This window comes from Maniola hyperantus, chromosome 23, assembly GCF_902806685.2.
Source record: "Maniola hyperantus chromosome 23, iAphHyp1.2, whole genome shotgun sequence".
In the NCBI taxonomy this organism is placed as follows: Eukaryota; Metazoa; Arthropoda; class Insecta; order Lepidoptera; family Nymphalidae; genus Maniola; species Maniola hyperantus.
Window position 1 is genome coordinate 5,467,593 of NC_048558.1, and position 27,808 is coordinate 5,495,400.

Sequence of the window (27,808 nt, forward strand, 5' to 3'; positions counted from 1 at the left end):
AAGAACTCTATAATACTCTCATATTCTTAATGATAGGTACATATAATATGAAGATTGATATTTGCGCTCAATCTTAATTAAAAATTCAGAAAGGCGAGAGGAGTTAGCATTTAAAAGGTATTTTTCAAGCGAGGATATTTTTCACAGCTAACTTAGGAGCAATTTGAACAGTTGCGAGCTTTCCCACGTTTTGAAAGCGGCCATGAACCGGACTCATTGTATGGCCAATGTTCTCTGTGGCTTTGTTAAAACTAATGTAGAGTCTACAGTAGATGTGTTTACAACTAGGGCTATTGTTGAATTTTCTATTAGTTTTCTTTAGGTACCTAATGTAAATAAATGTTTTCAAAGGTTTATAATGTAATGAAGCTGAAATAGAAACTTTTCACTATATATATTTTTATGTAAATCAATCCGTACTGATAGTATTATAAATCTGAAAGGGTGTCTGTCTGTCTGTCCTCCGATTTTGACGAAATTTGGTATAGACAACTGGAAACCCGGAAAATATATTTTCAATGGACTTTGTAGGAGTAGTCTTAATCAATCAATCAATCAATGAAATTATTTATTGCTTATTTGGGTTTACAGATGGTTCTTAGTCATATTGTGATGATACAGCCAAATTTAGAGCCTCAATAGCTCAACCGGTAAAGGAGTGGACTGAAAACCGAAAGGTCGACGGTTCAAACCCCGCCCCTTGCACTATAATTGTCGTCCCTACTCCTAGCACAAGCCTGACGCTTAGTTGGAAAGGAAAGGGGAATATTAGTCATTTAACATGGCTAAAAAAACTTATATGTATAATAAGGCATGCATATCCATACTTAATATTATAAATGCGAAAGCGTGTCTGTCTCTCTGTCTGTCTGTCCGTCTGTCTGTCTGTCTGCTAGCCTTTCACGGCCCATCCGTTCAACCGATTTTGACGAAATTTGGTACACAGATAGCTTACATCCCAGGGAAGGACATAGGCTACTTTTTATCCCGGAAAATCAAAGAGTTCCCACGGGATTTTTAAAAACCGAAATCCACGCGGACGAAGTCGCGGGCATCAGCTAGTTATATTATACAAATTAAATATTAGTGTAGAATTATTTTATGTGATTGTAGTATTAATTAGTTATTTAATCATCATTTAATACAGTAAATACCTACCCTTACTTACCCTTCGAAAATCCTATCAACATAATCACGGTTAGAAAAGACGAAGTAGGTACATCAAAGACGAAAAGAGAAATCTTCAAAAAGGTTTTTCCCTCTATAGGAAAAGCCCTTACCACAAAGGACCGAAAGTGAATAGATTCTTTTTGTTTCTTTGCTGTATCGAGTCTTGACTTTAAATTATTATTCCATTGATGTTGTACTGGCGTGACCATTGTTGGGAATGTACTTAGATACCTATTGTACGTATATTATTTTAGTTATGCAGAAAGCAGCCATGGGGCACTTTTTACAAAAATCACAGCGATACTAATTTTGACATCGTGGATTTTTATTAAACAAATTATGTCGACAGAACTATGTAATGTGGCTACAACTTCACGGTTTTCAGATTTTTCCCTTTATTTGTGGTATAAGATATTCCTACTTGCCAAATTTCATGATTCTGGGTCAACGGGAGGTTAAAACCTGTAGGTTTTTATTCCCTTGACGGGTTTTGAGCGACACGACAAACAGACAACAAAGTGATCCTATAAAAGCTCCTTTTTTCCGCTGGAGATACGAAACCCTAAAAACAGCCAGGGTGTACCATGGTGACTGTTTTTAGGGCGCTGGTGTTTAAATGCAGCCAATTTCGTCAAAAACGGAATAATTTAAACTGAATAACGTAATTAATTAGGTACAATTATTATCATAAATTCAACAATTTATCATGTAAATAACGGCTACCTACGTACCACGATTAATATGATGAATGAGTTAGTTTAAACCACGAAATAAGGTTAAAATCATTAGTAAACTAAACAATTGACAATCAAATAGTGTACAATGAATTAATTGAAATTATTACAATAAGACTTAAAGCTAGCCTTACTGTACAAATCATACCCGCGTGGAATGGTGCCAAGAATACTGGCTGCATTTCCGCGCTGGACAGCCAGGCAAAATGAGCCAGCCCATCTGTCACCAGATGAGGCTATCGCGGTGAAATGCCTCGTAATTTTTTTTAGCACTAAGACTCCATGGCTCCACGATCTCTACGGCATAAAAGGCTTTGAATTTGACTTTGTAACCGATATCGTATGTATCTGATAATATAAAGGTTATGTTGCTCTCACGATAGTCCGGTTTCGACCCGTTGCCGGTAACCGTTTAGCAAATATTTAACGCAGTAATTGGAGTGTGTAGCCAAAACTGACAAAGGAAATGATTTCGCTCCGTAACAGAAATTGTGTACAAACGTGGATCTACGGGGTTCGGTTAACGTAGGGTTGGTACTGTGAAATTAATTTGAAATGAAACGAATTTATTTAATTCATGTAGGACAGTAGGTATGTACCACTTATGATATTTCGAGAGTCTACCACCGATTCAGAAAGCTGATTCTACTGAGAAGAATCGGCAAGAAACTCAGCAGTTGCTCATAAAATGTTACAATATGTAAATATGCAATACATAAGCAATTTAACTGTTGAAATATATGAATGAATGATTGAATGAATTATTTTGGTAAACTAGTTCAGTGACGTGGTTGGAAAAGTTTCTTTGATATTAGATGGATACATGTATGTTGATATTAGATGGATATACCTATATGTATGTAAACTTGTAATATATTTTTACTTTTTGTCAATAGAAAAGCTGAGACACTCATTCACTTCAAAACTCATTCAGTAAGTGCCAACCCCACGGGTTTCGGGTTACGCAGGGCTCGCACTAACTGAATGAGTATTGAATGAATGAATGAATTCATTCGGGTAACTAGTTCAGTGACGTGATGGGAAAAGGTTCTTTTGTGGCAGATGGATCTGTGTAGTTATGTTTTACGAATCCGTATTTGTACGTACCCTTTATAATGTACAAAGTTATTTTTTGTCAATTGGAAAGTTGGAACGCGTATATAAAGTAATAGATGATGCCCGCGACTTCGTCCGCATGGATTTAGGTAACTCTTTGATTTTCCGGATAAAGAGTAACCTATGTCCTTCTCCGGTATGCAAGCTATCTCTGTACCAAATGTCGTCAAAATCAATTGAACGGATGGGCCGTGAATGGCCAGCAGACAGACAGACAGACAGACAGATAAACTTCCGCATTTATAATAATATTAGTATGGATTTTTATTCAAATAATCTTTCTTTTAATATATTTTTGGAATACAATGTAAAACGCTTAAACAATTAATACAGAAGTTTCACTTCAAAATTTTTGATTCAGCAAGAAAGTCGTATTCAAAATCTGAATAAGTGCAAACCCTATAAATTGTAGAGTTCTGACTTAACTCATGCAAATGACAGCATAAAAGAAATTAATTTAATGCGGGATTTAGATTCTTGTGGCGTGGTGTTGGAGTGGAAATTGTTTGCTGTAATGTAAGTCTCGCGAATTGATAATGCGCGTGGCCGCCATTTTAGTGACGTCAGCACTAGACTGAAGTTTCGAGCTGATGGTATATTTTTATTTCGGCTGACTTCAAAATGACGTCATTTTGATAAGAAGAAAAGAAAAGAAAAGACGTTTATTTACAAAACTGTGCCACACATCATATCTTAAAACTAAGAGCTGGTTATTCCGGCGCTTCTTCCACCTGAGGACAAGCAAAAGAAGCGCCGGAACAAACTCATGAAGGAAGTCATGTGTGGTACAACCCGAAAAAGGGTCCCAGCTCAGCATTATGCTGTATGCCTTGTTGCACAAGAACATACAACACTGATTTTTAGCTGGTACCTTGAACCGGGTTTCGATGTTAATGAGACATGGTTCCAGCGCAATAGCAATTTAAGGGACTTATAATTTTCTGTAAATAGTTTTAGGCCTGGGTATTATTAATAGGGTGCCCTAATGTTTGAAAGCGTAAACAGCCTAGAAACATTCGGCAAACGTGTATTGGGTCGCTTATATTTACCGTGAGCTCCCTTACAATAAAATTTCATTCTCTGGAAAAAGTAACCTATGTCCATTATGTCTTTGGGATGTAAGCTATCTTTGTACCTGTAGATGGAGGAAAAGAAAGGTATGTTTGTGCCAACCTCCAAGATTGATTCCACGTTTGAACTGTTAAAAGCTAATAGACAGACAGGCAGATAGATATGCAGATATATTTTTACATTTACAATATTGATGGATTCATCGATGTACCTAATAGTTTACAAAGTTTACCTACCTTTAGATATAAACGAATTTCCGAATTAAAGTCCCCAACACAAATATTTGATCCCACTATTTTACAAATAGGTTACACATGAAACAAATTGTTATTTTGTTTAACTTGAACGATTTCAAAGCTTGTTTGGAAAGGTTTATGGGATCCCGCGCTTTTTAAATATTTATGTTGGAATTTGTAATAGGTATGATGATGTTTGGAATAAAAGTATGAACTTGGAAGTTGGAAGCCTTTACGGACACCGAAGTTTTTTTAAATCGGCTGATTGTTTAATGTTTTTCAATTAAAGTCGAATAAATTATAGAAATATTACCGTGATAAAAAGTAATCTATATCGAACACGCATCTTGTAGCCTTTTATTTTAATTTATTTATTCAGATAAAAGTTAGCCCTTGACTGCAATCTCACCTGGTGGTAAGTGATGATGCAGTCTAAGATGGGAGTGGGTTAACCTGGAAGGGGTATGGCAGTTTTTATTAAACCCATGCCCCTTTGGTTTCTACGCGGCATCGTACCGGAACGCTGATTCGCTTGGCGGCACGGCTTTGCCGGTAGGGGATATATAAAAGGACTAGGTTATCCCCGCGACTTCCGCGTGGACTACACAAATTTCAAACTCCTATTCCACCCCCTCAGAGGTTGCATTTTTAAAAACCTTCCTTAGTGGATGTCTACGTCATTACTATAGCTAATAATAATTTATCATCAGACCAGAGTAGAAATGTGGAAATTATAAAATTTCAAATCCCCGCCAGGAATCAAACCCGGGACCTCCCACTAATAAGACCACAGTGCTTACCACTGCAGCAGGGAGACCTCAATCTAACCTTATGTTATAATATGGAGAATTGGAGCAGTCAGATTTAAATTACCTTTGTTAAGCCTCGTGTGTTCCGTAATCCGGGGTAACATTAAGCCTGACGCTTCCTTGTACTGGGATTGTTGACATTACCTAATGAATAATGATAATAAAAAACTCGCATTTTGTTAAATGATTGATAGGAGAAAAATCTTTAAATGCGATGTGATAATATACATCTTACTCTCCATAATCATTTCTATACTTATTCAGAATTCCGTGGCTACTCCAAACCTCGTACTCGAGTCAAAGTTTATCTCGACAACACTTAACCTAAAAAGAGGCGTAAAGACGCGGCCTAGGCACCTAGGCAGCACTCGACGCAACACCTAACATCTAGGTAAGATAAAATTCTATTTAGATTTTGTTTTAATCTGATATCTCTACCGCTTCTGTACAAATATTCACATAATAAATACCCTTATGTTTGATTTCTAGTTTGCCATTACCAATAGTTAATTTAAGTAGGAAATATTATGGACAAAGAGCCAGTGCGTGCCAGACCTTCGTTATTTTATAAAAGCTGAAAGTTTCTCTGCGCATTGTCCTCAACACAGAGAGGGATGATCAACGATCAGTTTGGATCATGGTGGCTTTGGGAGATAACTTTTAATCCCCGAAAACCATTGAGATCTCGCGAGATTTTTAATAAAATACAGAAATCCACGCAGAAGAAATAACGGACATCATCTAGTGGTTAATAAAGTCGGTATATAAAGCAAAGGGTAAAAATAAGGCAAGGGAAGAAGTAGGTAAGCTTAGATTTACAGTATTAAGGTCTTGTTGAGGTCGGGCTCATCTCGAACGAGGCGGATTAGGCCCTCTCAACTTTCTTAGGGCTGATAGATCTATTGTTACAAAGTCGCCTTTTCATTCAATTAAGTATTTGTACTTTTTACTTGCCTTTTTTCAAAATATTTGTGGTTGACGCTTTTATCTGGTAAAATGTGACGTTGTTATGTACGAGACATTTCACTGCGATTAATAAATAGCCTCATCTGGTGACAGAAGGGCTGACTCATTTTTTGAGCCTGGCTGTCCAGTGCGGAAATGCAGCCAGTATTTTTGGCACCATTCTACGCGGGCATTGTTTGTATAGTAATATATAAGGCTACCTTTAAGTTTTATTGTAATATTTTCAATAAACAAAAAAACATTGTAATCCTTATCCTTGTTCCTAATAATTTACTCCTTCACGTCATAATGATAACCGATTTAGCTGTTTAGAATAGAGATAGCTCTTACCTTGAATTAATATCACAGGTACTTTTTATCCCGGAATATTAAAGAGTTCTCGCAGAATTTTTAAAAACCTATATCTGCGCGGATGAAATAGCGGGCGTCATGTAAGATGAAATTTTGCATAAAGGTTCCTTTGGTAATGTAGACAAGGATTTTTCGAAATTCCCACCTGATAGGAAATAAAGAGGATTTATATTTTCGTAGATCAAAGCCGCAGGCGGTTGCTAGTAGAATAATAAGGTAAGTGTAAACGATAAAACGATTATGGATAAACGGGCGAGTAGCGTATGTAAATAATTACAGAATATGTAATAGGTATGTGTTAGGGGTTAAAACTTAGTTTAAGTTTAAAGTTATTAGATTACACGCACACATATACAATAAAGTATGACCGCATTTATCCACTTAAAGGTATTTAACACCGAACAACGGCGAGCATGCTAAGTTACATGTTATAGAAGAAAAATATACTTGGGTCACGCCACCTTAAACATTTTAATTGGTACCATACTTCGATATGGAGTTAGGACATGCAGGCAAAATTATGGGCGGTGGCCTTGTTTGGTAAAAAATACATTTTTTTAATAGATTAGGCTTAAAAACTATAATTTTAGAGGAATAAAATTATAGTTTTAATAATTAGCTAAGGGCCTGAACTTTTCGATTTTCGAGATATAATAAGTAGTTCGTCTAAGTATCTCTAGTCTAGCTATCTCACAGACAGACACACTTTCGTATTCATAATATTACTATGGATGAATTGCATTTATAGTATGAATTTATTACATTATTTTATCCCACTAGAGTTTAAAACGCAGAAGAAAAGTAATAATTGTCATTAAAAGAAAAATTCAACAAAATAAAGTTCATTTCAATATTTTAAAAATGGTAGATACGGGTGGCAACCCTACGAGAATTACAAAATATGAGGTCAAAAGTTTACTCGAAAAGCGGTAACGTTAAATAAAATATTAAATTTGCGGTCACTCAAAAATTGCAGATACCATTTTTACAACAGGTTAAAGTTTATCATATTGTGGTAGTTAGCAATTTCATTATAACTGTGGCTTTGGTTTTTGTATTTTTGATAACACTTATTTTTCGGCTTATATTCAAATTAATTGAGTCATGATCATCATGATTTTAATTAATTCAATTTTACTATTTAATGCGATCCAATAAACATTCTCTATAATATTTATGCCCTTTCAAGTAAAATATTTAACGAGAAAAATAGGTGGGCTTTGAACTTCATTTGCATACTATGTTAATGTTTGGGTTTAAATAAACTTATCTTGACCTTTAAAGGTCTCTACCCACTAAAAAGTACATTTTATAACTATGACGGATGGAGTTTTGAAATCATTATTGATTTATTATACTTACAGTAAACTTTCTTTTTGTACACTGTCCACTTTTACTCTCTTTTTCTCTTTATTGTAAATGTTTTTGGTACAAATGAATAAATAAATAAAAATTCTTTGCCTGAAAAAGTACGTCTCAGAAATAGAATCGGTAATCAGAAATCTGAAGTACCTAAATGAAATAATTTACTATTGACTAGGTACTGATCTCATCTCAAAAGAAGAAGGGTTTGGCAGTGCGGATCGGCAGACTTTACACACCTTTGAGAACAATATGGAGAACACTCAGGGATGCAGGTTTACTCACGATGTTTTCCTTCACCGTTAAAGCAGCGTTAATTTCTCAAAACGCATAACTCAAAAAAGTTAGAGGTGTGTACCCGGAAGCGGGATAGTCTAGTTGTTTAGGAGTATACCTATGTATAGATAATTAATTAACAGAATAGTATTGGCAGCCCTACTGATTAATATAAAGTCTCAGCGGGATTTCTCGACGCGAATCAAAGTTCGCTGTATATTGAATCAACTTGCCTTATTGGATGCGATATTATTATATTGGAGTGGACGTGTAAAGAATACAATATTGTTAATTACATATTTTTATATCCTTATATAAAACCACTGTGAGCTGTGAGATGTAATTCATTTAATTTCATAAGAAACCCTGAACTTAAAGGTATAACTGGCAGCGATTTAATTCCAGTGAATCTGACTGAATTGAAGAGCAATTCTGTGTAGTAACTTTCTAGGTTAAGTAACATTGTTGGGATTGTAAGATAAGTTAGTATTATTGTAGAATAAGATAGGGTAAAATACAGCTTATATACAGTAATGTAAAAGCCTGTTAACAAAATTTAAAAAAAAACTCTCTGTGAACCACTTTGTTAATTAAATAATACTGTTAGAAATAGTATGAAGAAAATTGTTCTAATGAAATAAATATTAAGTATATTGATTTTGTAAATACATATGTATATTGAATTGTTTTGACTGAAAGATTGATTTGATGTAAAACTTAGAGATTATGAGCTTGAAAATTCCAAGTTCATCGCTAAGTTAGTAGGTACCTATTTGATAATGTAATGAAAATCGCTTGATCGTTCTATTTTTCTACCTATTTTTAACTGTTTGGTATCTGTAATAGGAGTAAAAATCAGGTTAAAAAGTTAAAAACAAAATCACTGTCATTAAAAGCTATAGTGATACCTAACCACGGTTCCCTTTTATAAAAAAAAGTCAATTTCTCGCTCAAAACCCTTAGCACATCTAGTGGAAGGAAACACTCACCAACGCAGGGGTTATGGTTGACGACAGCAAAGATTCGGTCACAGCGTTTCTTCATGTGGGTGTTGGGGCAGATGCAACCGAAGAGCGGAGATAAGCGGAGGCCAGCCCAGGCTTCGCGGCAGGCTTCCCTGTGGAGAAAATGGGCTTGAAATATACAGGATGTTTGATAAATAATTTTTTAAATTCAGATACAAGTTAGCCCTTGACTGCAATCTCACCTGGTGGTAAGTGATGATGCAGTCTAAGATAGAAGCGGGCTAACCTGGAAGGGATATGGTAGTTTTTATTAAACCCATGCCCCTTTGGTATATACACGGCATATTTGGTATACATGGTACACGGCATCGTACCGGAACTTTAAACCGCTTGGCGGTACGGCTTTGCCGGTATGGTGGTAACTAGCCACGGCCGAAGCCTTGCACCAGACCAGACCAGAAATTTAGAAATTTTAGAATTCCAAACCCCTGCCAGGAATCGAACCCGGGACCTGCCACTAATAAGACCACAGTGCTCCACTGCGCCAGGGAGGTAACATGAAAAATGAGGTAAGTAGTACCAAATAGTTATAGTACCATAATATATTCTTTCGTTGTCTTACTTGACAAACGTCCAAACGGTTCTTCGAATTCACAAAAGTTGCCACGCCGTAGGTGCGGCATTGACCCGAGTGTTGCACGCTATACATTGCAAGTTTGAAAAATACTAAATCACTAAAACTACAAATGCCACTAACTCCTTACATAAGCGACCAAGCACTCCATATAAAGATTTTATAAAAAAACTATTTGATAATACATAATCCATTTGTCATGTTATATTAACCGAGTTTCTTGCTGGTTCTTCTCGGTAGGAAAGGCATTCCGAACCAGTGGTAGATGCATCCGACTATCCGAAAGTACTTGTAAAAGTTTATTCGAATAAAAAAGATTTTTATTTTATTTATTTATTATTTATCAAACACGCTGTAGATCTAAAAGATAATTTACTATTTTTTACTCTTTTCATAGGTAATTTATCTTATAAATAAAGACTGGGCGAAAATCTTTCCCTCTGTTACTAAGCAACTAGTAACGTGAATTAATTGAGTCCATTATAGTCCTGCCGTAGAGAAAGGACCTACTATAGTATTAATGAGTTTCATTAGGACCTGTCTTAAAAATTATAATAATGAAAGGGGAACGTTTTCATTGTGAAACACTGAGAGTCCAATTTAAACCAAATATATAAAAGGAAAAGGTGACTGACTGACTGATTGACTGACTGACTGATCTATCAACACACAGCTCAAATTACTGGACGGATCGGGCTGAAATTTGGCATGCAGATAGCTATTATGACGTAGGCGTTCGCTAAGAAAGGATTTTTGAAAATTCAACCCTTATGGGAGTGAAAAAGGGGTTTGAAAGTTGTATAGTCCATGCGGACGAAGTCGCGAGCATAAGCTAGTGAAATTATATACCTATGCTATCACTTTCTTTTTATTCATAAGATTCTGTCTAAACCTACTTGAAGCAGTTGAATTCTGGGCACGCGTGAGAGCCTTTTGAAATTACAGTATACCCGGTAGGAAAATTGTACATCGGCCTTTAGAAAGAGATAGCGGTTTCGTAGAGCATTGTCTCTGTCGTTGAGACCGACAAAACGTCACGTGAAGAATAGCATTTCGGCTTTGTAGAGGTCTCTGTCATTCATACTTATTTATATGACGGCTAATTGAGTTATGTATTTGCATCGACATAGGAAGTAGTACTTAGAAATTCTTTGTGTATTTGTCAATAATTTTAGAAATCTTTCATTCAACATTTGTGTATATAATAGTTTCAGTGAACAAAATTTCGGCGTTTTTCCCGAATTTGTACACAATTTTCAAGTTGGAACAAATTGGTCCCAAATGTTTTCCGTCTGGATTCGACTATGAACTTTTACCTTTTGAGGGGAAAATATTAATAGTTCGGTTTGTTCAACCGTTATTTGGTTTTTAGGGTTCCATACCTCAAAAGAAAAAGGAAACCTTAAAGGATCCCTTCGTTGTCTGTCTGTCAAGAAAACCTTTAGGGTACTTCCCGTTGATCCCCCAAAAAAAATATTTGAAATAAATTAAAATTAAAATGTTTTTTCAATTTTCAAAGCAGCCTTTATCAGCCTTTTCATATGGTACTATGGGGTATCATATGAAAAGGCTGTACTTGTACATTCTAAAACAGATTTTTATTCATTTTGCATGCATAATAGTTTGTGATTTACCGCGCAAAATTTCGAAAGAATACCCGAGTACGGAACCTTCGGTACGCGAGTCTGATTCGCACTTGGCCGGTTTTTTCAACTTGACAAAGCAAAACTTTAGTTGTAAAGTTGTACAACAACTTTCAAGTATTGTATTGAACAATGGCAGAGGGAACGACAATGGCGTCTGTGACATTTTCTTGGTTGAAAATGGCTATTTATTATTATTGTACTCAACAAAATTATGCAATCAAAAAAAGATTTTGGAATATAATTTAAAATTCTTTGTATTTTATTTGGGAACACCTATACACACAGCGGAGTCAACTAATACCTAGATGCGCTGTTGAAACTAAGCTACACATTACGTTCACAACTGAACACGGGTCTCCTCTCAGAATGAGAAGGGCTTAGGCCACCACGCTGGCTAAAGGGGTTATTCCACCTTCCTAAATAAGACGTCCTAAATGGTATAGCTACCGTCATACTAGCCAATTTTTTCACTCAACTAGCTTATGCTCGCGACTTCGTCCGCGTGGACAACACTAATTTCAAACCCCTATTTCACACCCTTAGGGGTTGAATTTTCAAAAATCCTTTCTTAGCGGATGCCTACGTCATAACAGCTATCCGCGTGCCAAATTTCAGCCTGATCCGTCCAGTACTTTGAGCTGTGCGTTGATAGATCAGTCAGTCAGTCAGTCAGTCAGTCACCTTTTCCTTTTATATATTTAGACCACTCAATGATACTTTGCCCAAAAACCAATTTATGAAAATCGATGTGGGCAATCTTGGCTAAAAGTCCGGATTAGTTTGCCCGCCATCAAAATCGAACAAATTTTGGTTTAAATGTTAATTAAAAAATATATATATATATTACAATGCGAATTTGCTTATAAATTGCCTTTCGGGCAAAGTATCATTGAGTGGCAAAGTTGGCTAGTTTGACGGTAACTATACCATTTAGGACGTCTTATTTAGGAAGGTGGAATAAACCCTTAAGTGCGGAAGACTTCTACCTGCCTATACCTGGTACCTTTGAGAACATATGGAGAACTCTCAGGCATTTCGTCACGATGTTTTCTTTGACAAAGCAAGCGAGATTTACGAAATTGCTTAAAAACGCAAATAATTACGAAAAGTCAAAAGTACGTGCCCGGGATCGAACCTAGACCCGGAGATAGGTGAACGTCTTGACCACTAAGCTATCACCGCCACTCACCGCTTCAACTACCACCAAATTGTATAGCTATTGTATTGTTTACTAAATGAAATTCTCTGATAGAATTGGCTGGCAAAAAGTGTTTCTGAGGAACAAATGATAGAGAAAAACGGTCTTCTCTGGAGGAGGCCTTTACCCTCAAGTATAGAGTGGGGTTCTTGTTATAAAACACTTTTAGTATTAAGTTTACAATTTTCATCCTAAAATAATTGTTTCGTAAGAATTTTGAAATGTAATATTATGTACCTTAGTCTTAGCAAGAAAAAAATATGACTTGTATTTCTACTTTATTACGTATAGTTAAGAGAAATAAAGCACGTGTTAAAATCGCCGAATGCATTAATAAATATGAAACTGGGTGACCTAAAAGAGCACAATGGACATCCATTAGGATATTACATTTGGGATTTCACACATTGGCCGGCAGCACGTTTGATGCCGAACCGTAATATGGTTATAAGTTCATAACACGTTGATTATAAAGCTCAATATATCTGCTGGAAAATCTGTTGATTTTTCAAATTTACGAAATGATTTTTAAGATTTTTATATTTTTAAAGGTTATTTAGGTAGTTAGCGAATAAAATGACGATGGAAATACCTATCCTCCATACGGCATTCTCCTTCGCGGGCCTTGCAAGCGTTTTTGAAGCGTTCAAACAGTACGGAGCAGGCCTTCTCGTTGTGACAAACGCTGAGAGCATAGGTGCAGGTTGGCAGGGTCTCCACTGGGTACGGGTCCTTTTCTGTAAATAAAGCAGAACAGCTATATATATAATGCGTAAAATTTAACTCCTCACGCGCCATTTTAACTTTTTGTGTCCATGTCAAAAGTACGATTTTAGTTCTTATTTTAAAGGTACTTTTGACATGAGAGTTGAAAAGAGTTAAAATGGCGCGTGAGGAGTCATTTTATACGGACTATGGAAGGTAATATTTTAAAAAGAAATAGAATACCCTACGTACGTATGGAACAGATATAAATTATGGATTTAGTACTGGGTGAAAAGTATGATGTTAGATTCCCTCACTCTGAAGTTACAGGCGATACTGTGAACGTTACTTTTCTATGGTAATCGTTAATTATGTTTGCTATGATATTCATCATCATCATTATAAACCGATAGACGTCCACTGCTGGACATAGGTCTCTTGTCGGGACTTCCACACACCACAGTCTTGCGCCGCCTAAATCCAGTGGCTCCCTGCGACTCATTTGATTTCGTCTGTTCACCTATGGGGGTTCTTCCAACGCTGCGCTTTCCGATGTGTGGTCGTCATTCTAGTACCTTGGGACACCAACATCTTTCGTTTTTTGAACTATGTGCCCTGCCTATTGGCACTTCAGCTTCGCAACCCGTTGAGCTATGTCGGTTACTCTAGTTCTGATTGCTGATTTGATCACGTAGAAACACTCCATGCTCTCTCCATCGCCCGCTGAGTGACTATATGAGCTTTTTTATGAGGCCCATAGTTAGCTACCATTTCCCGAATCCATACGTCATCACTGGCAACACGCACTATTCGAAGACTTCGGTCTTCAAGCACTGAGGGACTTTGGATAAGAAGACATCTCGAAGCTTCCTGAACGCTGCCCAACTCATTATCTAAATATATAAAAGGAAAAGGTGACTGACTGACTGACTGACTGACTGACTGACTGACTGACTGACTGACTGACTGACTGACTGATCTATCAACGCACAGCTCAAACTACTGGACGGATCGGGCTGAAATTTGGCATGTAGATAGCTGTTATGACGTAGGCATCCGCTAAGAAGGGATTTTTGAAAATTCAACCCCTAAGGGGGTGAAATAGGGTTTTGAAATTTATGTAGTCCACGCGAACGAAGTCGCGAGCATAAGCTAGTAATATATAAGATAAAACCATAATTGCACACAGAATATTACCCCACACCTACACTAGTTAGTTCTGTCCAGCTACAAAGTAATAACCTAGTGCAGCATAACCTATACTCGGCTTAGCTAACAGATTTAACCAGTAATAGTAATTGGGTATAACCCCAGAGCCGATGTAGGGCGAGCAAAATCGATACAGTTTCTAATTTTATAAACTTCACGGCCTTTCAGGTAGTTCTTTATTTCTGGACCTATGCCAAATAGAAAAGCAGCGTTATGCAACAATTTTGCATTACCGGCTCTAACAAATCTTTTTTTGCTCATAACCTAACTTTAGATTAGAGGTTTTGGATATGGATGGATTTTTGTTTTTATGTCTATTTCTCGGGCTGGCTAATAAAGTTTAAATGGAGTTGATATTTGAATCTATTGCATGCGACTGGTCGAGATGGCAATTAGGGTGGGCACGCCCCGCACACCTTCAAATTTTCAAAAATATTAATTTTAAAAATCCTATCTTAGCGGATGTCTACGTCATAACAGCTTGGTATCTGCATGCTAAAATTTCAACCCGATCCGTCCAGTGGTTTGAGCTGTGCGTTGATAGATCAGTCAGTCAGTCAATCACCTTTTCCTGTTATATATTTAGATTTACGGGGTCACATAATAATAATTATACATAACAATCAAGAACACAAGTTAGCAAAAAAAACTTAGAATAGATGCCTTTATCGCTAAAAAGCATTCTCTACCTGAAATCTTTTCTATCCCGTAACTAATAGGTAAGTAATCAAGATTGTAGCAAAATAAACAGGAATGTATGTATTTCAATTTAATTAAGAAGTTACGGTCATTAGATAACATGCTCCGTAGAACACTGCTGAGATAGACGTGTTAATATCAATTATGCTAATGAAGAGCCGTATTGAATAGCAAAATCTTGTAGATTATTCCGTCTTGGTTTTATGGAATACGTGACTATATTGGTTGTGTCTAGGTCTTGTCTTAGCTCTGTCTTGGTCATGTCTTAGCTCTGTCTTCTTCCTGTCTTGGTAGTTGTAGTAGTATAAAGCTTTAAGCTCATTTCACACTACGGGATATAAATTTAATTATAGTCCGGTCAAAATAGACATTCAAGTTTACAATAATTCGCATAGTTAGAGCTATAAATTGTTAGTAAAAAACTTAGAATAAGTAGGTGCTCTTATCGCTAAAAAGCAATCTCTACCTGAGATCTCTTCTATCCCTTAACAACTAGATAAGTAATCAAGAATGTAGCAAAATAAACAGAAATGTATGTATTTCAATTTAATTAAGAAGTTACGGCCATTAGATAACATGCTCCATAGAGCACTGCTGCGATAGACATGTTAATATCAATTATGCTAATGAAGAGCCGTTTTGAGGCTTACTTCGCTATTGAATAGCAAATCTTGTAGATTATTCGGTCTTGGTTTTATGGAATATTGGTTGTGTCTTGGTCTTGTCTTAGCTCTGTCTTGGTCATGTCTTGTTGCTGTCTTGGTAGTTGTCTAAATATATAAAAGGAAAAGGTGACTGACTGACTCAATTTCAATAAAACTTAAAGCTAGCCCTCTTTAACTACTATATAAATCATGCCCGCGTGGAATGGTGCCAAGAATAATGGCTGCATTTCCGCACTGGACAGCCAGGCTGATCCGTTGCGCAAAAAATGAGAAAGCCCTTCTGTCACCAGATGGGGCTATTAATCGAGGTGAAATTTCTAACGCTTACCCTTCTTCATGACGAACACGCAAGGATGGTCGAACAGGAAGTCGCGGAACGAGTTGCACTCGGGGTCCACGTTCGGTTCCCGGCAGAGGCAGGTCGGTTTAAAGAACGGGAACGCTTGCAAGGTTCGCAGGGCAGCCTGGCACTTCGTCACGGTCACGGTCGAGCAAGCAACTGAAACAAAAAAATTACAAATGTAGTCAAGAGAGTCTGAGTTCGATTTCCTGTTGTAGTGATTTATTTTAATAGGATTGTGCTAGCTCACCAAAAAATTTATCATACTTTATTACTAAGTTTATTTTTAAATATAATTTTTTTTTATCGAAGTCGGTTTTTATTTTTTTTGTAAAAAAATTTTATTTCACAATTTTTAGTGGCCCCATGGAATTATGCTATGACTGGTTAAAAATCTACTGTTTACTAAGCTATTACACTGATCGCGAGCAATTTACTCTTATCCGTTGAGGAGTTCCAGTATCTATTTTCGAAGATGTTCATCAGATCTTCACCAAATTTAAATGGGACCAACTTTGAAGTATACCCTTTCTAACAAAAAAAGAATTTTCAAAATCGGTCCAGGCGTCTTTGAGTAATCGGGGAACATACATAAAAAGAAAAGATTCCGACGAATTGAGAACCTCCTCCTTTTTTTGAAGTCGGTTAAAAATAGCGGACACAGAAACAGATGGACAGATGAACTGGACGAAACTATAGGGTAAGGGAGCCATGATCGCCTAGTGCCACGCACATCTAGCTTTTGTGCCTGTGCGTTTTAAGAAATTAAATATAATTCGCTTTGACGGAGAAGGAAAACATCGTGAGGAAACCTGCATGCCTGAGAGATCTCCATAATGTTCTCAAAGGTGAGTGAAGTCTTGCACTTGACAACACTACTAGACTTGGTGGACTATGGCCTACCCCTTCTCATACTGAGAGCAGACCCGCAGGGTGATTACGCAAAATGTTGCAGTAGCGACAGCAATGCGACAGTACATAGATTATCCGATAGAGGGTGAACTAGAGCTCGATTGCTGTCTCTCTCTTCTTCTTCTTCTTATTTTGCTTTGTGGCTCTCTCTGTAGCCGCTGTTACATGTGACGTCTGACAGCAATGATCGCGAGATTAACGCCTGTCGCAAGCCTGTCGAGAGATTCGTAATCACCCCCGTTCTCTGTAGTGAGCCGGCGATGACTTGATCATGATAATGACGACGTAATGTAAGTAGGTAGGTAATAAATACATGTAAGATAATCAGATCAATTCAGATCACCATTACCAATGTCCTATCTAATTCGGTAGGCTTCTCAATTGGGCGAGGGGAAAAAATAATAGTAATTTGGACAGCCCTAGTCCCTAATGACAAAAACTGTCCTAATGCTTCAGATAATCTCGTGTATTGGGTGGGGCGGGCAGGTCTCTTTATTAGTTCCTAATCTAGAGGACGACAGGTTACATTGATTGGTGACCCCTCGGTCGGTCTCTAAAGATCGCCTGATATCTGTATTTTTGTAATATTAACAAAAGCTGAGTGACTGATCTATCAACGCACAGCTCAAACTATACTGGACGGATCGGGCTGAAATTTGGCATGCAGATAGGCTATTATGACGTAGACATCCGCTAAGAAAGGATTTTTAAAAATTCAACTCCTAAGAGGGTAAAATAGGGGTTTGAAAGTTGTGTAGTCCACGCGGATGAAGTAGCAGGCTTAAGCTAGTCAAAGTAAATAAAGTTAATTCTCTGATTTGTTCGTCAAAAATTTATATTTCCCATTAAATTGTTACTTATGCCGAACTTCGTGATTGTTCGCCAAAAATCCATATTTCCAATTAACTTGTTACTTATACCGAACTTCGTCCAACTTTTTCACATTTACTCTGTCATGAATAATATACTAGCTTTCTTAGCTAAGTCTCAGAATAAAAGAAAAAGGTAGACAGGAAACGGGTTTTCAATTAATTGAACACGTAAGACGAAGCCGTTTGCTCTCCAGAAATTATCGGTTTGCGACGTAACGCATGAGTTTTTGTCCCGGGTCTCAGTTGAAAATCAGCACCATGAATAATAATAATTGTATGCGTAATTATAATGGACATTATATTTTATCCAAGTTAGCCTTAGCATAGTACGAATCCATTTTAGACTGAATCGTTGGTTACCACCAGTTAAGTGAAATCGCAGTTCACACTACTTGTTCTTTAATATTATTAAAAAAATAACACCATTATACTAAGATTAATCTACCTAATTTCGAGAGCATCAATAGCTCAACGGTTAAGGCACGGACTGAAATCCGAAAGGTTGGCAGTTCAAATCCCACCCGTTGTACTATTGTCGTACCTACTTCTAGCACAAGCTTTACGCTTAGTTGGAAGGGAAACGGGAATATTATTCATAATTAGCATGGCTAATATTCTTTGAAAAAAATTATTTATATTTTTTACAATACGCTTTGTTAACGGCAGGTCCGTCCACCAATTTCCTTTAGTCTATGGTGAAAGTTAGAAACACGTTAGAAACTACTCTATTATGAATACAAGAAGAATAATCCTTGTACCCACAAACTCGCTAAAAGCCTACGCTGGAACAAATTTAGCTGAATAATAATATAATCTAAAAACAGATTGGAACTACGAGTTAACTTTGGACTAAAATTTTCTTGTTATTGAACCATGATTCTTGTACTGACCCGGATTTTAAAGGCCACTTCTACGAATTTGATTTCTATTGAAGGATAACCATTAACCGGTAATATATTCAAACTGAAAATAGCTTTGCGAGTTGTTATGAAAAGTTTGTAAAGGCCACAAGACATTATGATTTTCAAAATACATATTAAATTTAACTAAATAATTGTCCGCGAATTTATCCGCGTGTATTTAGATATCGACCGTTATAACTAGTGATGTTCCGGATCATTAAAAATGTAGATCCGCGGATACGGATCCGGATACGGATCATTGGCGTCAAGATCCGCGGATACGGATACGGATACGGATCTTAAGTTTCTTACTCAATCAGTGTTGGTTCGCGTGACCTTAAAAACGATAGTTAACACCACTTGACGCTTTGCGTGGCAGGACACGTTTGGACTTGCGTTGCGCGGGTCTTTCTTTTGTTTTGTTTATAATTTAGTGGATATTGAGCAGCAATAACGTTTGTATTTGTTTGCTGTGGAATTATTTAATAGTATTTTATTGCTGATATCTAATCACCTAAAATAGAATTTAATCTATGTACCTATTAAAAATTAAGAGGGTAAAAGATCCGTAAAAGATCCGCCAAAAAAGAAACGGATACGGATACGGATATCCGGAACATCACTAGTTATAACTACCTCGTGTGGTAGAGCCTTAAAAGGAGTTTATTCGTATAGTATTTATTCTTATTTGAATAGTAGCCATAAACTTAATGGAAGATACGTTCCAGGCACTATCTGTTTGAGGTTGTCAGATTTCCGCTAAATTAGTAACTAGCTGTCCCGGCGAATTTCGTACCGCCTAACAGTCGATTCTTTTTCAGGCAAATTTTTAAATTTTTCTCTCCGTAGGAACCATCCTCGTACTTCAAGGAATATTATAAAAAAAGAATAAGCGAAATCGGTTCAGCTGTTCTCGAGATTTGCGCTTAGCAACACATTCAGCGATTCATTTTATAGGTATAGACACTACTAAGTAACAAGGGCTCAAGTATTGATATAATTTTGTGCTATAAGAATTGCTACCTACCAAATTTCATGGTTCCTTTTATCTCTGGAGATACGAACCCTAAAAAACAACAAAAATAGTTCTCAAAATAGCTGTGAAATAACTAAAAAAAAAGTACATTTCAATGTATATTTGTGCAAGGGCTGATATTGCCCTCCCGGAGGAGCGATTAACCTCCCCCGCGTGTATGCTACATTAAACTAATTACTTTTTACTGCGGTTACGAATACTAATGCGGTGTTATTTTTACATTTTTTTAACGCTGGGAAATGCGTTTACGCATCCCCCCTCCTGGAAGCCAGCCAACTAACCAGCTAGTCAACCAACTGGAGGGATGGTATGTGGGACTCTGTTTTGTTTCTTAATTTCTGATTTATAAAAAACTAGCTTAAGCTCGCGACTTCGTCCGCGTGGTCCACAACACAAATTCCAAAACCCTTTTTTACCCACTTAGGGGTTGAATTTTCATTAATCATCATAATAACTAACATGAAATTCGGCATTCAGAATTTCAGCCTGATCCGTCCAGTGGTTTGAGCTGTACGTTGATAAATCAGTCAGTCAGACAGTCAGTCAGTCAGTCGGTCAGTCGGTTACCTTTGCCTGTTATATATGTATATAGATCAGAGTATAGAGCAACGATGTTTCACACTACTTGTAGGCATGTGCCTAGTCCTGATCTTTGGGGTATTCCTTATATTGTGTTCAAATTTTTGAGAGCATTAGCCGTGACAAAATGGCGGTCCCTCGTCAGCCTCTTGCCTATTGTGTGGGGCGACAGGTCTCTTCAGGCCGGCCTAAATGCGGTATTTGATATGTGATACCGCGGCTTGAAAGGGCATTCCAAAAATGGTATCCACTTCTTTGTCATAGGTGGTGAATAGTAACGATTTTTTCCTGTCACTCTCAGGACAATATGCTACAGCAAATAAGTGGTTATCTGTCTTTGATATAATGATAATAGACCTAAAGTACGCCCTAGGTCTAGACATCCTTTTGACAACCTCCCTGGCGCAGTGGTAAGCGCTGTGATCTTATTGGTGGGAGGTCGCGGGTTCGATTCCCGGTAGGGGTGTGAAATTTTATAATTTCTAAATTTCTGGTATGGTCTGGTGGGAGGCTTCGGCTGTGGCTAGTTACCACCCTACCGGCAAAGCCGTGCCAGCCAAGCGATTTAGCGTTCCGGTACGATGCCGCCGAAACCAAAGGTATGGGTTTAAAAAAAACTGCCATACTAATATCCGGGTTAGCCCGCTTCCATCTTAGATTTCATCATCACTTACCACCAGGTGAGATTGCAGTCAAGGGCTAGCTTGTGACAACAGCGGCAACCTGTGGTGACAATACGCGATCTTTAGCTGTAGCTAGCTTTCTTGAAACGCTTATAAAAATAATTCATCATCATCATCATCATCAACCCATCGGCGCCTCACTACAGAGCACGGGTCTCCTCTCAGAGTGAGCAGGGGCCATAATCTACCACGCTGGCCAAGGGCGGATTGGCAGACTTCACACACCTTTGAGAGTTTTCCTTCACCGTTAAATCAATTGATGTTTAATTGCTTAAAACGCACATAACTTTGGAAAGTTAGAGGTGCGTGCCCGGGATCGAACCCTCGACCTCCGATTAGGAGGTAGACGTTCTAACCACTAGGCTATCGCAGCTTAGGGTAATATCACAGCTTATATGAAAATAATCCGTCCAGTAGTTTGAGCTGGGTGTTGATGGATCAGTCAGCCAGTCAGTCAGTTACCTTTTGCTTTTATACATTTACGCGGTGTCTTGCGTGAGCGACGAATACTACGCGACGCGACGCTGCGAACGCGACGAACGCGATCAACTCAACGGCATACCTTGCTTGCGGCCTATGTGGCAGTCTGCGGCGAGACGCAGACTGCCATATAGACCGCATTACGTCGCGTCGTGTCGCGTCGCGTCGCGTCGTGTCGTATTCGTCGCTCACATAGGACACCGCGTTAGATTACCTCGCACTCATTTTTTATGTGAAAAGAATCCTTGTTTGTGAAAAACAAAGACCGAAGCGATCTTGGTACTTAAAGGTGGAAAACAATGTATCTCCAGCATTCGTCTCAATTAGAAGTGTTTCAAACGACTTGTCACTGTCGAGGGGGAGGAACTGAAGTTAGGCAATTTATTGTATTGATCATCCGACATCCGCGGAAAAGATATTATTTGCGGGAATTTATTTATTTAACTTTATTAAAAGTTCGCGAACCTGTCTTCAGTAGGAATGTCTTCAGTAGGTATGAAATAAATGATTGCGACTTCGTCAGTCAGTCACCTTTTCCTTTTATATATTTTGATATCTAAAAAATGGCAATATGTGCTCTTCAAGGTACAGGGGTGTGACACCGCCAGCTTCCCAACTGCTAGCGATCTTCTTTTTCTTCTTGAAATGCCGTCTCCTATCGGAGGTTGGCAATCATTAGGGCTATTTGCACCTTGGACACTGCTGCTCGGAAAAGAGATCCCGTACCATTATTGGCGTAAATTCTTTAGCCACGATGTTCTTCTACGGCCTGGTAGTCTGCTAGCGATGCTACTGTGAATTTCTGGACAGAAAACCCAACTTACTTCTTGGGTCAGACCCGGGACTTGAACCCGGAATCTCATGATCCGCAAGATCAAGTTAGCGCCTAGACCAGTCAAAGGCAAAGAAGTATAGGTATGTAATATATGATGTAAGATGTGATGTGTGGCGCAGTTTAGTAAATAAACGTCTTTTCTTTCTTTCTTTCTTTCTTTCTAATAAACGATAATGCCCATTATAAGATTCCTACTTCATAAAATGGTCGTACTACGCATTCTGCGGGATAAATCTGGCTTAAGGGCCCTCAGCGAGACCAGCCTCAAGTGCCCTTAGACTCGGCCCGAAACCCTCCGAGTATTATAGAGATTGTGAGATAAAATAAGGGCGCCAGACATTGAGCTAAATCATGGAGTAGCCAAACTCATATTAGGTAACCTCCCTGGCCCAGTGGATCAGTGGTCTTATTAGTGGGAGATCGTGGGTTCGAAAGCCGGTCCAGCATTAATTTATGAAACCACAAAAAGTACGATTACAGCTTCAGCATGTTTAACATGATGCCAAAAAAATATTTTTTTGCGGGACTTGAGTCGTTAGTCTAAAGTCCACTCGTCAGTAAGTTTGTTCTATGTCGTACGACTGTAAAATATTTGAAATTTCCAGTCAGTCAGGTCACCCGCCTGCTTGTTTGTTCGCCATTTATATTATTAAAAAAAAAGATCAGGCAATGTCAACGTCTTAACGTTGTAAACGTTAGGCTTTGACAGAAGTTGATACAAATGCAAACAGAATGGGATATTGTCATGTCTTCCATTTGCAACTGTGTGTGTATGTCCACTTTGAAACTTGGGAGTGAAGATGAGTCCCATTTTCACACTTAGGTAGGGTAGGGTTAAATTTAAATTGTCAAACTGTGTCTAAACTGCTAAAGGTGCAGGTGATACGTCGTTAACGTTAACTCTATTTTGCGGTACATTGGTACTCTAGTTATACGACTACTCTCTGGTGCCAGAACAGAAAACTTGATTTGGCTGTGATAATTTTGTTAGCGGACCAAATAATAGACAAACTGGCGCCGATTTTATTGTCTTTCTTTAAACTAAATTAAGATCAGCATCCTTGTCTTTTTAATATTTCTAAAAAAGGACAAAACATGAATTTTACATTTAAAGAGTTAAAGACTATAAATTTTAGTGCACACTACAAATTTAAACAATAGGCTCGCGACTGACAGCTAAAATCACGAGGTTTGACGGCTCTAAATTAAATTTAAATTGTCAAACTGTGTCTAAACTGCTAACTCTATTTTGCGGTACATTGATACTCTAGTTATACGACTACTCTCTGGTGCCAGTAGAGAAAACTTGATTTGGCTGTGATAATTTTGTTAGCGGACCAAATAATAGACAAACTTTCCTCGGGTTTTTGGAAGATTTAGAGGCTTGAAATGTAAGAAGTGATAATGATTTCCAAACAGCACTTATCTATTTTGTTTGTCAAATAAACCAATTTTATCCTGGCTTTGCACAAGTAAGTAGAATAAATCACTATAAAGCAGATATCCAAAGATTTGATTTTCATATTTTCTGTGTGGGCTGAACAATATGCAATAGCGATATTTTAGTTTTTATGTGTGTATGTAATAATGTGCCCTGGTATGGAAGGTACACAGGACACCTTGTAAGAACATTACATTTTTTATAATTTTCATAATAACTAGGACAATTTTTACTTCAATTTTTTTTATAACATTTTAGTTCCAAAATATTTAATTTCTTTTCTACTCATCTTGGTTTAATGATTTGTTGTTTTGTCCTTCAATCACGTCGTAACGGAGCAACGAATCAACGTGATTTTTTACATGGGTATAGTTAAAACCCCGTAGTGACACAGGGAAGAACATTAGCTGATGCCCTCGACGTTACCCGCGTGGTTTAGGTGTTCAGAAATCCCGTAAGATCTCTTTGATTTGCTGGGATAAAAAAGAGCTCCCACGGGATTTTTAAACACCTAAACCACGCGGGCGTCGCGGTCGCGGGCATCAGCTAACGTTCTTGTAATAACATCTGGTACGTTGTGATTTACAACTAAAATAATGTCATCACTCATCAACATGTCTCGGTAGGAAACGCATTCCGAACCAGTGGTAGATGCATTTGACGATTCAAAAGTACTTGTAAAAGTTTAATTTTTGATTTGATTTGATTCTTTACATTAAAGGAGGGCCCCATCCCATGAATTTATCTTGCCACGGGCCTGTTATGGTATAGTTACGCCACTGCTTCTGCTCTTCTTTATGAGTAAGGACTAAAGAGATAACGTATATAGCTTACCACTTATTTTACTTTGAAAACAGAAGTTTCTTACGAGAAACTCTACTGAGTATTTTGCCGGCTTCTTGTCAGTAACTAAGCTAAGTATTAGTAACTTCTCGAATGAGAGGTAGAACAGATATTTGAGGTTTCAAAGGAGCTTTTAAAACAATAAAGTTTCATGCTTGATAAGTTTAATTTTCAAACTTGCGATATGCTGATAGAAAACTTATAGAGTTTATCAAACAAAATTATCTTTTCAATTTTTCTGGGTTACCTGATAATGTGCTGGAAAGAAGAAAAATAAAAATTTGAGCTGTACGCGACAGGTCTAGACTCTTGATGGTAATCGGCGAGGGAACGCCCCGCACACCCGCACAGCACCCGCGCTAACCCAGTGCGGGCGAGCGCGGGTGACGTGCAGATGTGCGGGGCGTCCCCCCGATTATTTCTCCTTCCCCTCATATTCCGTTTGCCATCTCAACCTGTCGCGGACTATACACCCATTCTGGGTGGTGTCACAGACGAAAACCATTTTTTTATCCCATTACAAGCTAGCCCTTGACTGCGATCTCACCTGGTGGTAAGTGGGCATTATCTTATACAATATCTACAAAAGTCCTGACTCACTCACTGGCTGACTCATCAAAGCTCCGACATAGGTCTGATAGGAAAGATGGTGGTGGTGGCTCAAAATGGTTAGCGCTCAGTGAGATTTGGGTCTCTGTCATTTGTATGGGATTACGTAACAGAGAGACCGCTATACCCCAAATGCCAAATGCCTTATTATGATCAACAACTTACTAAAATTGCTTTTCTTTCGACTTATAGATAAAGAACCAAAGAAAGGAGGATCAAAAAGTACCCCTAAAGAGCTGCTATTGTCACTTTAAGAAATCTCATAATTCACTCAAGCAAGACATCAACCGTCTCTTTGACAATTGAATGTCGCTTGAAACACGTACTCAACTCGATCCGAAATTAGCAGAGAAGTCTCGCCTTTTCTTTTCATGTTAAAGTAGTCTTTGTTCTAAATATTTTTTATGATCTTCTCTATATATAAAAATGAATCGCTGAATGTGTTGCTGATCGCAAATCTCGAGAACAGCTGAACCGATTTCACTAATTCTTTTTTTATGATATTCCTTGAAGTACGAGGATGGTTCTTACGGAGAGAAAAATTTAAAAAATTGCCTGAAAAGTTCTAAAAACAAACCTTTTGTATAATATTCCCAAACAAAAACGGGAAGGCAAAACAATAATTATTGAGTGACGTGTTAGGCGGTACGAAGTTCGCCGGGTCAGCTAGTATAATATAATTATTACTCAGAATACAGAAAATTATTATAATTTTTATAATTATGTATGGGCCTTTGAAAGTAGTTTCGATAACTGCAAAGTGTCGTTACTCGATGGCATTAACAGTCGCTTCAGTACTGAGTGAACATACATATCGTCACCGGCATCGTACTGTAGGTAAGCGAAACCGTGGCCTAGCGGTCAAGGCGTCGGGCGCGAACCCAGAAGACGCAGGTTCGAGTCCTGCCGGTTCCGCAATTTTTGATATGTATTTAAAAATTATTTAGAAATTTCCTTGAAGTGTAGGTAAAATCACTATAGGTATCATAAATATGCCGCCCCGGCTTCGCATGGGAGCAATGTAGATACTAATGTGGTGTCAGTGAGGAGTGATCAATAATCCATACTTCCATAGTCCATACTAATATTATAAATGCGACCACCCCGAGCCGCCTCCGTCTCGTTTTGTTGCGCGTTAGTTTTAATTTTACGATATTCCATATTATTTTAATTTTGTGATATCTCTTAAGATATTATTCTAAATTAAATGATGTAAAGGGTAATTTTGGTCTTAATTGAATATTTCAGATGATCAACTATTTTATTTTGATAAGAATTAATAGTATGTTAGTAAAAACACCTTCGAAATTCAGACTTTGTTTCAGATCACTTTTGAAAATCATAAAATCGATTATTGTGAGCCAACCTTAAAAGATACTTTTCTAGAACTTTTTAAGAGAAACAATTTTACCGTACATTATTTTCGTGTAACCTTGACCATTTAGGCAGCGCACGCCTCGGAAACGCTCAAATGAGAGGATTTTTTCCAACCTGATTCACATTATTTAAATTTCTCTAGGGATCTCTAATTTTTTGAGAATTAAACTATACCTATAAACCTTGCTCTTGAGTCACTCTATCTATTGGTGAAAACCGCATTAAAATCCGTTGCGTAGTTTAAAAGATCTACGCGTTCATACATACATACAGACGCGGGAAGCGACTTTATTTTATATTATGTAGAGAAGAGAAGTCTCTGTTCCACCGTGGTCGTGATGTCTGTAGGAACCACCCAGTGTTTCAATCCCGTGGGGATTTCCAAAAATTCGGCTTTATTCCTTGCCTACATTATAAAGCGGTGATAGCCTATAGGCCTTAAATTCCGGGAGTCAGAGGATCGATCCCGGGCACACACCTCTAACTTCTCGGAGTTATATGCGTTTTAAGAAATCAAATAATCACTTGCTTTAACCGTGAAGGAAAACATCGTGAGGAAACCTGCATCCCTGAGAGTTCTCCATAATGTTCACAAAGGTGTGTGAAGTCTACCAATTCGCACTTGGCCAGCGTGGTAGACTATGTAAATAAATAAATAAAATAAAAAATATTTTTATTCAATTAAACTTTTACAAGTATTTTTGAATCGTCAGCTGCATCTACCACTGGTTCGGAATGCCTGACCGACGGAATGTATGACCAAAACCAAAACCCTTCTCATTCTGAGAGGAGACTCGTGCTCTGTAGTGAGCCGGTGATGGGTTGATCATGACGATGATCTAGGCTGTAGGATAATAGGTAGAATTAAACTACTCGATATTCGACACAAACACCTTTTCAAGCATTTTGTAAAGTTCCAAAAATAAAGAAGCGAAATCGATATTTGATTTCAAGTTACATTGAATAAACTTATTGCTCCCCTGACCTCCTTCTACCCTATTGTCGGTAACTTTGAATCACTTTATTCTAAACCGTGTTTCGTTGTGATAGGGTTTAAAATGGCTTTCGCATCTGTGATATCGGCCAC

At 37.7% G+C, this 27,808-nt stretch overlaps 2 protein-coding genes across 4 annotated transcripts in view; both read right to left on the reverse strand.

The window, feature by feature from the left end:
• Positions 1–27,808, reverse strand: part of LOC117993264 (tubulin beta chain) — a 146,556-nt gene that overhangs the window by 105,530 nt on the left and 13,218 nt on the right. The window lies entirely within an intron of this gene.
• The window catches only part of LOC117993235 (uncharacterized), a 190,995-nt gene that overhangs the window by 28,980 nt on the left and 134,207 nt on the right, over positions 1–27,808 (reverse strand). For all 3 annotated transcript variants that reach the window (XM_034980987.2, XM_069506507.1, XM_069506509.1), the window contains exons 3-5: positions 16,141–16,311; positions 13,127–13,271; positions 9,081–9,208 (exon numbers count right to left, since the gene is read on the reverse strand). In XM_034980987.2, the coding sequence (XP_034836878.2) occupies positions 9,081–9,208; positions 13,127–13,271; positions 16,141–16,311 (444 nt within the window). The remainder of the gene's footprint in view (positions 1–9,080; positions 9,209–13,126; positions 13,272–16,140; positions 16,312–27,808) is intronic.